Source organism: Vigna angularis, chromosome 1 (genome assembly GCF_016808095.1).
Source record: "Vigna angularis cultivar LongXiaoDou No.4 chromosome 1, ASM1680809v1, whole genome shotgun sequence".
NCBI lineage: Eukaryota > Viridiplantae > Streptophyta > Magnoliopsida > Fabales > Fabaceae > Vigna > Vigna angularis.
The window spans coordinates 33,577,387-33,592,696 of NC_068970.1; the positions used below are offsets into that span (position 1 = coordinate 33,577,387).

General features: G+C 33.3%; 2 protein-coding genes across 2 annotated transcripts; one reads left to right on the plus strand and one right to left on the minus strand.

The window, feature by feature from the left end:
- Nucleotides 1-8,946: 8,946 nt before the first annotated feature.
- Nucleotides 8,947-13,070, plus strand: LOC108321465 (spermidine synthase 2). The gene is made up of 9 exons (XM_017553224.2): nucleotides 8,947-9,382; nucleotides 11,021-11,097; nucleotides 11,177-11,299; nucleotides 11,386-11,490; nucleotides 11,901-11,973; nucleotides 12,058-12,129; nucleotides 12,214-12,409; nucleotides 12,497-12,623; nucleotides 12,730-13,070. The coding sequence occupies exons 1-9, from the start codon at nucleotides 9,217-9,219 to the stop codon at nucleotides 12,793-12,795; spliced, it is 1,005 nt and encodes a 334-aa protein (XP_017408713.1). The 5' UTR covers nucleotides 8,947-9,216; the 3' UTR covers nucleotides 12,796-13,070.
- Nucleotides 13,071-13,437: 367 nt separating this feature from the next.
- LOC108321466 (uncharacterized) lies at nucleotides 13,438-15,107 on the minus strand. Its single transcript, XM_017553225.2, has one exon. It carries the CDS (start codon nucleotides 14,831-14,833, stop codon nucleotides 13,883-13,885), a length of 951 nt encoding a protein of 316 aa, XP_017408714.1. The 5' UTR covers nucleotides 14,834-15,107; the 3' UTR covers nucleotides 13,438-13,882.
- Nucleotides 15,108-15,310: the final 203 nt, after the last annotated feature.

The following is a 15,310-nucleotide window of genomic DNA, read 5'->3' on the forward strand; positions in this document are numbered from 1 at the left end:
AATGTTTACTAACTTAAATATCATAGTAGCTTTGACAAGTACCCTCTGAACAGTTTAGAGCACGGGCGAAAGAGAATTTAGATGAAGGACGGATACAACTACTTGAGTGATTTAGAAGTGAAAGTGTGAAGGTATGTTTTGTGAAGTTCCTCGACCCTACACCCGAAACATTTTGGCGGCCACCGCCGATGGCTACTCCAAGTCCACCAAAGGGGCAGATTGGGGCACTTCTACCCGCGTTGTCGTCATAAGGGGGGTTGGAGGCCAATCGAGGGTCTCAAACCTTCGATGGCAAGCTGCCCATCTTCTTCCTTGAAGCAAAGAAATTGCACTTTCCAGGAGTGAGACAAACATGATGCCTGAAAGGAAGACACAAATTTATCTAAGTTAAGACCAAACCATAAAGTAAAACAATAAAAGAAAAATACCATACCAAACGCTTGTTCGTCGAATTCCTCATGATAGAGGCATTCAATGAGGCTACGAGCACAGAGGCGGCGGGGTAGACCTTTTATAATCCTAACAGCTTCAACCTTATCAGGGGTCATGGAACCGGGCGGCCATGACGCTACCTTGCGGGGATCCCTGATCCAATGAAAGGGGAACAAAGGAAAGCCAGCTTCATCCACAAACTCCGACCGACCGGATTTCCTTATTACGACCTTGAAATACTTGGTCTTAAACCCTTTAAAAGAGTCATAATAAGGTTTAAACAACCACTTCTTTTCAATAGAAACAAGAGACACTCATCATCGCTTAGCGATCAAACGGACGTGATAGTAGTGAAGGAAAACAGGGGTTGTGGGGGTTATCCCCAAGGAAGAACATACCACCATGAAAGCTTGCATACACGTCCAGTCGTTCGAATGCAGTTGGGTGGGAGCAACATTCAGCTCTCGCGGGACATCTGACTGGAAGGTAGTGAAAGGGACTCGGACAAACATCTAGCAAAATAGGTAAGTATACACGAAGAAGAAGTCTTTAGGGCTTCCTCCCTTCCCATGATAAACTTGTTTGTTCACTTTACTAATAGTCAACCAAATCAACGCTACATCCTTCCCATCTCGTACAACACATGACCGATTGGCCCACCATTCCAAATCTTCCTTCTTTTGGAAGCACAATGTATATGACCCCACCTCGTGAGACGCCCAATCATAACCACGGATGATCGATAAACAATCCACGAGAACTTCTCCCTCGTCATCCACGTCCACTCCTCCCACGTGGAGACTAATGGTTGTCTCAGAAATAGCCCTATCACCATTAAAAGTGGGGAACTGAGCGTCTGGGCTGCTTCTCTACTCGGTTGTCTCGAAGTAAGAAGAAGACACAAACCTTGGAGACGAAGGTCGGCCACCTCCACTTGCAAACTCCCTGCCACCTCTACCCGATGACTCCTTAGACGAACTAAGTTGAACGACGTTCATTATTATTACATGAAAAAATGAAGAAGATCGGACGGTAGGCAGAGCAAGTGGAAAGAAATAAATGAAAATGACAGGCACCCCCAACCTATTTATAGTGAAAATATGGGAAAATCATCAGCTCATCGCTACCGTTAATATCAACCACGATTAACGGACTGGATCTCGCGACCTTACCACTCCCAAGAAGCGCGGAACACGACATATGTTCTCCTGCCAAAAATCACCCATTCTATAATCGTCGGACGAACCTTAACTAACTCGTAGTAGACAACACCAAACTTAAGTCTATTCGTGACAAATCCCAACGTCAATTATTGTTGCCCAGGGCTTAGGGGCTCTGTGTGCCATATGGTCGGACAACTGTTGAACGAAAAAGGAGCAGACGACCTAAAACGTCTAAACCCCCAAATACAAGCAAGACAATGCGAAGGCCATCCAACCAGGAATGAGTAAAGGCCGAACGAGCGGTCTCAACAAAGTACTTCTCAAGAGACGCTAAGAATCAAGATTAAGTGTAAGTATCAATTAGTGTAATGGGCCGAGATTGGACCGTAGTTAGAACTCCAGTAATCTTAGGCCTCAAAACTATAAATAGAGGTCAAAGGTAAGAGGTAGGTTATCATATTTATTGTGAATTTAAGACTTTACTCTGACCTCCGTTCGGACTATTTATTGACTTAAGCATTAGAGTACCTTTGACAGGTACCCCGACCGGTTTGGAGCACGGACGAAAGAGAATTAGGACGAAGGACGAATACAACTACCCAAACAATTTAAAAGTTAAAGTGTGAAGGTATATTTTATAGAGTTGACCCTATACCCGAAACCATTAATAATTATCAAAATTGTTATATGAATAAAAAAAATAATTAACAAGATTCATAACAAATTTTCAAAATCTATAAAATAAAAATATTAATATTTTATCGTAAAAGACCATCAAAATAGAATGCATTGTTAAAATGGGGGGAGTGAGAATATTTTGGCCATAAGCAGCATAAAAGGGAGATAATTGTTAAAAACACAAGTTGTATAAGATCCGTGCGCCTTTTCCTTTTATTCTTGTTTATTTATTCTTTTATTTTACTTAGACATCTTTCTCTTACCCATTTCTTTCCGCTTTTTTCTATCTTCCCTTTTCAAATTTAAACTATATTCTTATCACTCTTTCAAAAGAATTCCACCAGTAGTCAATAACCTAGAATAAAATTTTACAATTTATATGGGAGATATCTCACACTTTTGTTGACTCTATTAATTAAAAAAAATGTTATTATCATATCTAACTTTTATAAATATTATAGTTAATTTGGTAATGTTTTATTAGTTCTATGGAAGTGTTTGATATATTTTTTACTTGTCTTTTATTTATACTTTAGGATTCAAGCAAGCAAGTGTTACTTAAGAGAAATGATTGTAAATTATAAAAGAATCAATTTTTATTATGAAGTACGATTGATGTTTGAAATGAATTAGTGGATGTGTTTATATTGGATTTGAACATGAACTTAGAATCGAATGTTCAATTTCTACTTTTAACAACTATGGTGAGTAATTTTTAACAACCAAGTCTAATGAGATATTTTAAATACGTTTGAATACAAAGAACGGTGAATATATAAATTTATTATTTCTAAATATTTTATTTCAATATTATTGTTGGAGCAATTAAGTGGTTGATAAAGCAATAACACGCCTAACTCAAGCTAGGATTAAGAGTTGGAACAAAAGATGTGTCTCAACATTTATACTTTATATGGAACCTTATTACTTAATTGATGTCTCGTTGATCAAAGTGATAAAATACTAATGAGTAGGGTGGAGTTTTGGAAATATTTTAAAGTAGAAACCTAATTTCAATAGTTAAGTGTGATTTATGCTATTTAAATAATTAAACAATATTTCAATAAACCATGACAAGAAAGAGTTAACAAAATTTAGTTTAATTTAATTCGTATGTGTTGCTCAAGTGCAAGTTAAACCTTGTAAAGTAGGTTTGGTTTTATTACAAGACTTCTAAAAAGTACAAGACCTTCAACAAATGTCAAATTATATGATTAATTGATTCAAGTTGAAAGTTGAGTTAAGTCGTTTTAGATCAAAAAATTTCTATAGATGACTCATTTATAGCCTTCGACTTGGGTTGACTCTGGGTGATCTTTGGTCTGGATCAACTTACCTAAACCTTTAGTCCTACTCAGATTGTTTTGACCTTTAACCTGAGCTACTTGGTCTAGGCTCACTCCGGTTGACCTTTGGCCTAGGTTGACTAGAATCAATTCTCTGGTCATGCTGGCTCGAGTTGATCTTCAGCTTAAGCCGACTTGAGTTGATCTTCAGCTTAAGCTGACTCGAGTCATCCTTTGGCTTAGGCTGAAGGCCTAGACTGACTTTACTTGATCTTCAACTCAAATCGATTTTGCTCGACCTTTTGCTAAAGACGACTTGCCTCAACCTTTAGTTCGAGCCAACTCAACTTGACTTTCAGCTTGGGTAGCTTGGTTGAGGCAGACTTGGGTCGACGTTTGGCTCGAGCCGACTGAAGTCGACGTTCGGCTTGAGCTAACACAGCCTGACCTTCGTCCATTCAACTTAGTTTGACCTTTAATCCGATGACTCATTTCAATTTTCAACAAAATTAACTTAGTTCAACATTTGACTTAATCTAACTATGACCAACTTTCACCCCGTTCAGCCTTGACAATCTTAGCCTTCAATCTAAACTAACTCAGTTCGACTTTGACCTAGACCATTAGAATTGACCGAGACCATTAGAATCGATCCAATCTTTTTTATTTTGATTGTTTATTTTAAGACAAATGAACAATATTTATTTTAAAGATATTGAAAATTTTCAAAATATTTCACGTTATATTAGCCGTGCCATATAATAGGTTTACTTTTAGTTTAATATATAAGTAATTGATGAGGATAATATAATATTAAGAATTACAAAATAACAATTTTTAGTTTCAAAAATGATAATCGAGACAAATCGAAAACTAAAAACATACATTTTCATGGATAGTTAAATTAGAATTAAAAAGAGATACGATTCACAACAGCGGGTTGGATAGTGAATTCAGGTTCACATAACTCTATATCGAGAATTGTTTTCCACTTATGAATTTAAGAGGATCCATGATCATAATTTAGAGGTTGCTAGAGTCATATATGTCAATAAAATTATATGACTGTCGGTACACTTGAAGGGCATAATATGTGAATGGCTTGATGAGGGTATTTTTACACTTGTAGCACTGTATTTTATCTTGTTTAACATGTATTCAAAATTTACTTTCCTGTAATTAGATTTTTTTTGGTAAACAACACCAAAAACGGACTTAACTATAAAAAGAGTTTAATTTCTATATTTTAGTCCCTTTGATTGATTTCTATTTCATAAGTTGATTGAAGCAGTGAAAACTGGCATTTTGATCAAACAATTTAATTTCATTTAGCAGAATGCATCAAACTCAAGGAAGAAAGAAAACCTCCAAGTGTTTAACTAATGTTAAACTGAGAAAGCTCATGTTTAAGGGAGTCTTCTTCTGTGTAAGAGTTAGGTATTTATACAAAAGTATACTTACTACTCATATAACTTGTAACTTGAATGTGTGTGATTTTGTATTTTTAAGTTAAAAATTAAAGGTAGGTTTTAAAAACCTTATTTGCACTACTTGGGAACTAAACGAGTTTTATTTATGGATTGTGTGGTTCCCATATCTAGGTAAAAGAAGCCTCTTACACCCAATGGTTGATTATTTCGTCCTGCACCTTCATATTTTCCTCCTGCACCTTCATACTCTTAAAATCTTAAAAATACCCCTACTCAAAAATTATACAAAATGACAGTGTGAGGAATGGTTAGGGTTTTGGTTTGATTGTGAGGTGATGGTGGTGCTTATTTATGGTGAGTGACTTTGGATTGAGGTGTGTGGTGTTAGTTGTTGAGTGAGAGGTGGTTGCGTTGTTAGGTTTTTGTAAGATTTTTTTTTTCGTTTTTGTATTATAATTCTAAATTGTGCAATCCTAGAATTTTACACATAGTTATAATGCTTCTACAGGCTTGATAGTTGAAGATGAAGATTGTGATTTGCAGTAACACCCAAAGTTATCTACAAATTTTAAGGTCCAATCATAAGAAATTATAGTTTGGACATAAAAAGGTTAGTCATACTAAGGTTATACATACTTACAATGCAACAATTAGTGGTCAGTGGCAACCTTTAGATTCAAAACAGAGTGCATGTCATATCAATGTAAATTATTGTGTAATTATATTTACAATTCTTAAATTTGAATTGATTGTTTCCAATTTTGGCTGAAGTAAACTTTTAATATCATCAATGATTTGAGGGTTGGCTGAAAGTATGATTATGGAAGCAGATTTATTGTTTTGCTACACCCTAACCTTAAAGTCGAATGTACATCCTAACATAATATCTACATTCTTTGGAAAACATTTTGGTTCAAAAAATACATAGAATCCAACAATTAAAATATCATAATACGTAATATTATAATCTTTGTCATTCAGCACAGTCCTCAACTGCAAACCCACTCCAGAACATACTAAAATAACTAATATGTTATTCGTCTTCAACATGACCATAACCGTCTTAGCATTTAATAGAGTTTTCCTATCACATAATAATGGGAAGTCCATTGTACCTTAAAATACATCCTAACAAAATATTGTCATAAATGGACAGATATTATTTTATACAAAGAGAGGATATTTAAATAGAGTACAATAACCATAAGAAATATGTTTTGGTTAACACTTAAAATCTATATCCATTACAATTTGTAAAAAATGTGTTTGTTAGAATTTCAAGTATGATAAGTTCTGAGTTAAGTAAAAATAAGAAAGTAGAATATTATATAAGGATGAAAATTTATTAATTATTGTATTCAGGTTTTCGATATAGAGTAATGTCAATCTTTTATATGATTAGACTTAGATTTTATTAGTGTTGTATCTTTCTAATTAACTTCTTGATCATTAGGTAAAGATTTATTGTCTTAGGGTGTGTTCACTTGGAGGAGATGATTTGAGGGAGAGTGAGTGGATGAATTTGTGAATTTGGAGGTAATTGAGAGTGGATTTGGAAGGAAAGTTTGTGAGAATTAATGTAGAATTTGATTGATGTGACAGATAAAAAAAATGATTTAATAGTAAAAATTAAAGATTACCAAAATACCCTTAATAGTAAAAGTAATATAAAATGATAATTAATAATATTATATATAATTGTTAAAATTATTATAAAAGAGAAAAAAATAAAAATTAATTTTTAAAATTCCATTATTATTATTATTATTATTATTATTATTATTTTTTTTTTAAGTTGCATTGAAAATTATTTAAAAGAGGATAATATTGGAAAGCAAATTTTAATCCCGCAAATCTTCTCTAATAACTGAGATGAGCATCTGCAAATCACTGCTTGCAATCAATCTCAAATCTTCAGAAGTGAACACAACAATTCCGTGCAAATCTTTCCTTTTTCATCTGTAAATATTGCGAAACGAACATAGTATTAAAGTTTTTTTTTTGTAAAAAATAGTGTCAATTTTTGATGTAATTAAGTTCAAATCAGTACTTTTATAGTGAATCTCCTCTTAATAAATATAACAGTATTTATCTATCTATTTCAGTGCATTACTCTTTTACGAGCTCTTTATATATATCCAAGTGTCCTATTCCAATTTCTAGAAATTGAAATGGGCAGTAAAAAAAAATTGATTGAAGTATTTTTAAAAAAAATTTAAATTCAATTCAAACAAAATTTAAAGGAGGACCATCTAAAATTTTCCAACCAAATTTAAGACTATATAAGCTAGTAATTAAGAAAAAATAAATAAAAGAAATCCTGGTAGGGTAAATAAGTTGGACTATTTGACTATTAGAAGAATATTGGTGGAAAAGAGTAACGTTGACTCTATCACTGATTGGTTAGACGGAAAAGAATAAGGTGAGAATCACTTTATTTATGATTTGATACTTTTGTTCTTTTCTTTATTATAGAAGAATCATAATTTGTTCTTTTATTAAAAATAATCTATAGGAAAAGTGTATGTCCTTGATAATCTTTAAATGATGGTTGAAAAAAATTTCAATAATTCATTTGAAACTTAACATAAGTTTTTAAATGATAATCAAAGTTAATTTAAAGTGCTCCAGACTTCTTAAAGTGGTTGTATAAAATTTTATTATTACTATTTTAATGGATATGACTAACTAATAGTTAAACACTACTCAAATGAATTTTTTTATCTTAATTTCTTTGGTTGAATTTATCTTAATTTAAAATGTAATATAATAAACAAGCAGTGAATAAATTAAAAAATGCCCTTATCTTTTTAATGTTTTTTTAACTTTGAGTTTAGATACATAAATTTTATATTTCCTTATATATTATATAACTTAAAGTACTTTTTAATTTACCTAAATAAAAATTTACTAATGTACAAATAAACTTTTTTATAAAAATTTTCTATCACGCTGTTTAAGTTGCTTGGTATTTTTTTTTTCTATCGATACATCAGTCAAAGCGTTATTATCTTACATAGTTATTCTTTGTGCTGAAAATATATTCTTTGTGCTCAAAGTGAAAAGAACTTTAAAAATATCAATTTTGCTTATGGATTGATGAGGAGACATTTAGGTCATTGTATAATATATATTTATTTATTATTTACTTGGCTGAACCTTGTAGTGAAAATATTTATCATACTTACACATAAATTAAGATTATTTAAAAGTGTATTTATTTACTTGGAAATATTTAGATAAGAGAGGCATTTATTAATAATACAAAAAAAAAAACTACCTAGTCAAATCAAGTCATCAAAGCATATGGGGTCGAATGATCATAACATCACATTCAATATCTATTATTATTTGAAGAGGAAAATATTTATATACCCATAAAAACAACTCTTGATTTCACAATGGGAGAATTATTATATTTTTTCTAAAGTAAACATTAATTTGATTTCTGATAAAAAGAAAATTAGTACTCAACTCAGTACAGTATTTAAAGAGAAAAGGGTTTTCCCTTATTAAAATGATAAGAAAATGTTTTAGTCACTTCGTCATTTTTCTTTTATTTTTAATATGTAAACCCTGAAATGATAAATGTGTAGCAATTCAGTTTCTAAAAAATAATCTTTAAAAGGTTGTTATTTTAAAAAAACACGACCTTAAATAAATGAAAGATTAAAACATACTACATGTATATATATCATCATAAAAATAAAACAGTTTTTAATTTTGTAAATTACAACTTTTGAAAAATAAAATCAAAGAGGAACATAAAAGTTAAAGTTGGATTGATTTCAAAATCGTGAAAAAGAAGAATATTTTGTAATTTTATTTTTTGTCGTATCAAATGAAAGGATAAGCACTAAGTTGGGAGACAAAGATATGGTGAAACTAGCATTACAAACACAAAGGAAGTACCCTAATTCCAAATTGTGTATGACTCCCGTCACTTTCATATGTACTTGACAAGAAACAACACGTAACATGCATATCCTAAGGCAGTGTTTGGCAAGCTATTAAACTTCCCTCCAAACACCGATACCAAACCATCGCACTTTTCAAACACACCCCTCAAAAGCAGATTCCTTTCTATATTCCCACGTGGCCCACTCCCTTTGCACTTTATGCTATTCCGTTTCCCCAATAATATCTCAAGAAGCCGAGATTAGCCAAACAGAGTGCTACTTCAAAATTTGTCGTCACCGAGAGAGAGCGAGAGAGAGGGATTAAGCCATGGCGGATGAGAGCGTTGTTGAGTCTCCGGTGAAGAGGCAGAGAGACGATGAAGAAAATGGGGTCTCTGTTTCCATGGATACGGAGGGTGGCAAAGACCCACAGGGTAATGGTTTATCGTCTGTGATTCCTGGCTGGTTCTCTGAAATCAGTTCAATGTGGCCTGGTTAGTTCTCTTTTTACCATACCCTTTTGTTTGTTTCTTCCAAAAGTTGTGCCTTTTCCTTGCGTTTTGTCACCGGGAAATGAATTTTATCCTTTTTTTTACTTGTTGGTTTGTGCGTGTAGAAAAGTTAAATTGTATTGTATCAATTTTTTTTATGGGTTCCTTCTCTAATGGGGTTTGTCTCTGTGCGAACAGATTTGGATTTCACTTTTACGGTTGAGACGTATTTTCTTGATTTCTATCCAATTTAGTTGTCTGATGGGTTTGTTTTTCTGGTTTTACTTCTTGTTTACGATGGCCATGTTACTTAATAGCTCCTTGTCATGTGCCACAGAACAAGCAAGTGTGTAAATATCTCTATATTTCAAGATTCTTACACTTTCTCTCGTGGAACAATGGAACTTTTCTGTGGTTTTTTGTTTATAATTGATTCTTTATATACCTTTTTAATACACCTTATATACCGGCATGCTTTGTTTAATTCTGGTTTTTGTTTTTTATTTTGACATCTGAATATTTGGTAGATCAGCTAACAGTGGCGCTGAGCCAATTCTGCTACACTTTCTAGCAATATTTTAAGACTAAAAGTTGATCATCAGCGAGCTAATATGAAATTTATGGAAATATAATAAATTTCACTTTTAAATGTGTTGGAGTGAAGTCCCCTTAGAAGTTGAGTGGCTATTATCTATGGTGTTGCCTCTTTGGAACTTTCTCTGCTCAATGCTCATCCTGTAAGATCTTCAGGTTTTTGTTTTCAAAAAGCGTAAATGATTGTTGTATTAAATTAATACCTCTAAATTGAGCATGCACTTTAGAAGGACAAAAATTTCATAAGCATTACTAAACAATCAATGGAGTTGATTTTAGCAATTTCATTGCTTATTAATATTATATGTATTTGCTTTAATTTTATTGCAATATCAGTTGCTCCAATCATCCCTTTAATTTTGTGCTAGTTTTTCTAAGGGCATCTCTTGCTTTAAAAGTGCTAGATTCGTACAAAAAGTATTTATTCTAGTCCTTTTATTTGATGCATGGTTATTTGCATAAACGGATGTGTATATTGAAAAAGGAATGATAAAAAACAAATACTTTATAAATTTGAATAGGCAGATACTGTATGCAATCACATAAAAGAACTAATCTATGTCCTTAAGACTCTTCTTCCCGTTTTAATCACATTACCTATAATATTTTTGGGATTAAACTTTCTCAGTTCTTTGATCTGTTCCAACTTTTCTTCTACGTACTTGAGGAGTAAAAACTTACTTTTAAATAACTGAGATGCAACTGCTAGTAAAGTTCATGCCTACCTTGGAAAGGAAAAAGAATCTTCTTATTTTTCTTAGAGAAATGTAATTTGTACATTAAATTTTACAACTAAGAGGAGTATGAGATTTACTAACGTGATAGGGAGAGATAATAACATAGGTAGTTATTCTAATAACTTTTCATGTCCCATGAATAATACTTTTGAGTACATCTTATGACATTAATTTTTTCTGAAACCAATGCAATGTCAAAATCCTAGAAATATAAGCACACAGTAATAGGTCTTTTTCAGATAAACTCAGAATAGTTGGTTTTTCCTTTTGTAATAATACTCAATAATTAAGTATGGTTGTGCTTTTGCAGGAGAGGCTCACTCCTTGAAGGTGGAAAAAATTTTGTTTCAAGGAAAGTCTGAATACCAAAATATCATGGTCTTCCAGGTACATGAGGCTCCAGTAAATTATGAAGTTACTTTACAATTTCCCCTTTTTTAATGCACTGCTGTGATGTCTTTTGTAGTCATCAACGTATGGCAAGGTTCTTGTTTTGGATGGAGTAATCCAGTTAACTGAAAGAGACGAATGTGCCTACCAAGAAATGATCACTCATCTTCCTCTTTGCTCTATTCCAAACCCCAAAAAGGTATTACTTGTTTTTGTTATATGTCAAGATTGAATGTTTACTCGTCAAACTTTTATACTTATTCTCCTTGTATTTTTCATGTTTAGGTTTTGGTTATTGGAGGAGGTGATGGAGGGGTCCTCCGAGAAATAGCACGCCATTCTTCAGTTGAAAAGATAGACATTTGTGAAATTGACAGTATGGTTGTTGATGTAAGGCATACTAAATTTTACAATCTTCTTTCCATTCTCTGACCAAAGCTAAAATATGTTGCTGGCAGGCTATTATGTCACTTGCACACAGTTATATTTATATCTAGATTTTCTTGGTTTGAATGAGATTTTACTGAAGGAAGTTAGTTATAGCTTATGAAGCTCGGACATGTCTCTTAAATGATGTGTCCCTGTGTCCAACAGTATCCGATACTGACATGTGTATGACTTGTATCAGTAAAGTGTCCAATTCAAAAAATATTTGTTTGGGTCTCAACATAATTCTGAGAAGTTTTTACACTTAAGGAAATTAGTTATAATTGTTCTATTCTTTTTTAGTTGGCAAAAAACTTAGTGCTCGTAGATTTCAAGTAGCAGTATATGTTTCGTATCTAATTTAAGACGTGCAGGTTTCCAAACAATATTTCCCTGATGTAGCTGTAGGGTATGAGGATCCTCGTGTGACGCTTACTGTTGGTGATGGTACGATTCTATTATTTTTTTTCTTAAATATTTTATTCTTGTTGAAGAAATTATCTAATGAAGGATTTTCTAACAATGGTCTAGGAGTTGCGTTTCTGAAAAATGTTCCAGAAGGAATGTATGATGCCATTATAGTAGATTCATCCGACCCTATTGGTATACCATATTATTTTTCCTTCTCTTCTGTGATATAAAAATAAAACTGTGTGATAAAGGGATGTTACATTTGGCATCCCCAAGGTCCTGCTCAGGAGCTATTTGAAAAGCCCTTCTTTGCATCGGTTGCAAAGGCTCTTCGTCCAGGAGGAGTTTTGTGTACTCAGGCAGAAAGCATATGGCTTCATATGGATATAATTGAGGACATCGTGGCAAATTGTCGCCAGATTTTCAAAGGATCTGTTAACTATGCTTGGACTACTGTTCCTACATATCCAAGGTTTGTATTTTCAGGTTATTTGTATAGGGATGGAGAAAGTAAAGTATATGATTATCTATTTTATGTTGTATTTATTTTTCATTTCAGTGGGATGATTGGTTTTATGCTTTGCTCAACGGAGGGACCACCTGTTGATTTCAAGCATCCAGTGAATCCCCTGAATGAAAATGAGTGTCAGAAGTCAGCAAGACCATTGAAGTTTTACAACTCTGAGGTATGCTGCTCCAACCACCTTCTGTTTGAGATTTTGCATTCTTTCATCTCTTTCCTGAACTGCTAGTTCTTATCATCCAATTATCCATCTTTGCCTTTAATTCCAGATTCATACAGCAGCTTTCTGTTTGCCATCATTTGCAAAGAGGAAGATTGGTCCTAAAGCAAATTAAAAAAGATTTTAAAAAGCTTTGAAAGAGCTCACTTGGCTGTTGTAGAAGTCCAACATTGGTCCATTCTATCAATGAGCCATGAAATAAGTCAGGTTGAATTTGGCATTGAAGAGTAAGGTTTATTTCTTGAAATGAGTTCTAGGTGATAATGATAGAGTTGATGGATTCAGTTGTCATTAACTTTCCTCATAAACACATTTCACAATGTGGAACTATAACTATCTGTTAAGAAAAATTTTGTTTAATGCAAATTATTGTTTCTAGTGTCTTGAATACATTTGGCGTTATTGGTTCTATCAATACGAAAATCAACTGAGTGAACTACTCTGATTGATTAAAATTAGCAATGTGATTGAAAGTCTGGGCAGTCCTAAATGGAGTTTAAAATGATGGCAATTATCATCATCAAACCAAAATCTACATGTTCTATGATCTATCTCTATATTCGTATTAATGAGTTGGGAACCAATCCATTGGCATGATTAAATCAATTTTGAATGCTGATGACTATGAATTTGATGTCCAAAATTTAAAACCTTTTTGTCTTCATTAATTAAAGGAACACACCATTTACTTTAAAAGCAGGGAAACACTGCAGCATAGACAAAAATAACAAGGGTAATGCTTTGCTACCTTCAACCATGATGTAACCTTTCTTCTTAGAATATCATATAGCTATGCATACTCAGTTTTTTCCGTTAAAGATAATGATGAGGAAAAATGGGAATGTGGGGATCTGGTAAATTACATACCATTCAGAAATTGGCTCCTGTAATGTTGGTGGACACGTAGAAAAACTTGCTTTTGATGGAGTAATGCTAGTTTCTTCTCCTCGATACTCCATACTTTCACAGGGAAGCACTAACAAGATGCTGATATATATTTTATTTCGTAACTGACTTATCACTAAGGAATAGAAAATCCTCTTATAGTATTGTGATTAAAATCATACAGTCATAGTACAGTAGAAGATAAAATGACTAATTGTCATAAAAGGCTGCCTAACCAGTTAGCTATGCCTATTTTAATTCTACTTATGTTATGAACTCAAATTGACACCCTTATTTTTGTTCATAGCCGTTTTCATTCATGAACCATTCTTAACATCCTTACCTGATTCCTCATCGGTTTTCTTTTCCAATTTCCTCTCCTTGCAATCATGAAAATAGATCATGCAAACCACCCATTTCAGCGGATTGACCATGCAAGACAAGCCAACTTGTACAAAAATTGCATTCCCTTGCTCATAGCGTCCAATAAGATAGCATGAAAGCCTCACAAGATGTCCCCAAGCAAAGAAAATTAGCATCAGAAAGAGCCCCCTCCTGCGGTTGCCACTGCTGAAATATGCCGAAACAGCTAACGCATCAACACCATATATACCCTCCAACACTGAGATCACAAGACTCATGTTCCACATAGCACTCCCCTCCAAGTAAATCCTTAATACCTTTGCAAATGCTATGCTGCAAATTACTGCGAGCAACACGTAAAAACTTATGTCTTTCAAGAAAACATGATAATTTAGGACTATCCACAGTAATCCAAGCTGGTGAGTAGTTGTCAAGAAGAGAACATAGATAGAAGTAACAAATGAGGCTCTCAATCTTGATAGGTGAAAGGGTGTCTCAAACATCTCCTTCAGAGTCATTTTCTTCTCTCTTGAATGCAGCTTTGAAGCCAAATCTACCGTAACAGCTGCAGAGACAAACTCTGAGACATACAGAGGCACCATGTAAATGAAACCAACAAAAATCAGCTTCAGTAAATAATCCTTGTTGAATCTGTTGATAAGATCTAGGCAGCTGTCATAGCGAGTCAAGTGACCATATGACAGGTTTAAAATATTGCAGGTTTCAACCAGGATTTCTTGGAGGTAAATTTCAAAGTAAACCATGATACAAAAGAGAGGAAGAGAAGTGAGAAAGGTGAAGATGATGAAATTGGGATTTCTTAAATAGACCCTAACAGATTTCCTGAGGATATCAGATACTTCAAGCTCCTGCTTCTGCTTAGAGTTGTGGTTTTCATTCTCCATAACTCTTCACTTCCAAGAGCAATAGTTTACAAGGTGAAGATTAGCACTCCGTAAAGATCTATGGAGAGACACAGTAGGGAGAAGACTTGACTAATGACTATAGAAGATTGGTGCCTCAGACAGTGACTTGGTTTTATGTTTATCCCTGCTAAGACAAGTTGTTTCCTACTTTGACTTAGTCCTATGAATGTTCATACTGGAACTTGATTCTCTTTTCAAAGAGAATACAAGAACAATATTTACCCTTAATTCCTTTTTTTTTCTACTCATTTAAAGGTTAACAAAATACAAAGTTTAATTTTTTTTACCGGATCCTGGTCAATGTCAAGAAATTAGAAATGTACAACCAACCACCACAAATTATAGAGATTTTTCCTTTAACTAAAACTATAGGTTTATAAGTTTATTTCTTATTTTTTAATATTATGGTATAAGGCATGCTTGGAGAAATCGTATACTTCAACACTCATAGGATAA

Bases quoted from the DNA above. Each gene is read 5' to 3' on its own strand.
- LOC108321465 (XM_017553224.2), top strand. From the start codon at position 9,217: ATGGCGGATGAGAGCGTTGTTGAGTCTCCGGTGAAGAGGCAGAGAGAC. The intron at 11,300-11,385 runs GTATTACTTGTT...TTTCATGTTTAG, and splicing joins CTATTCCAAACCCCAAAAAG to GTTTTGGTTATTGGAGGAGG. The intron at 12,410-12,496 runs GTTTGTATTTTC...TTTTCATTTCAG, and splicing joins ACTGTTCCTACATATCCAAG to TGGGATGATTGGTTTTATGC.
- LOC108321466 (XM_017553225.2), bottom strand. From the start codon at position 14,833: ATGGAGAATGAAAACCACAACTCTAAGCAGAAGCAGGAGCTTGAAGTA.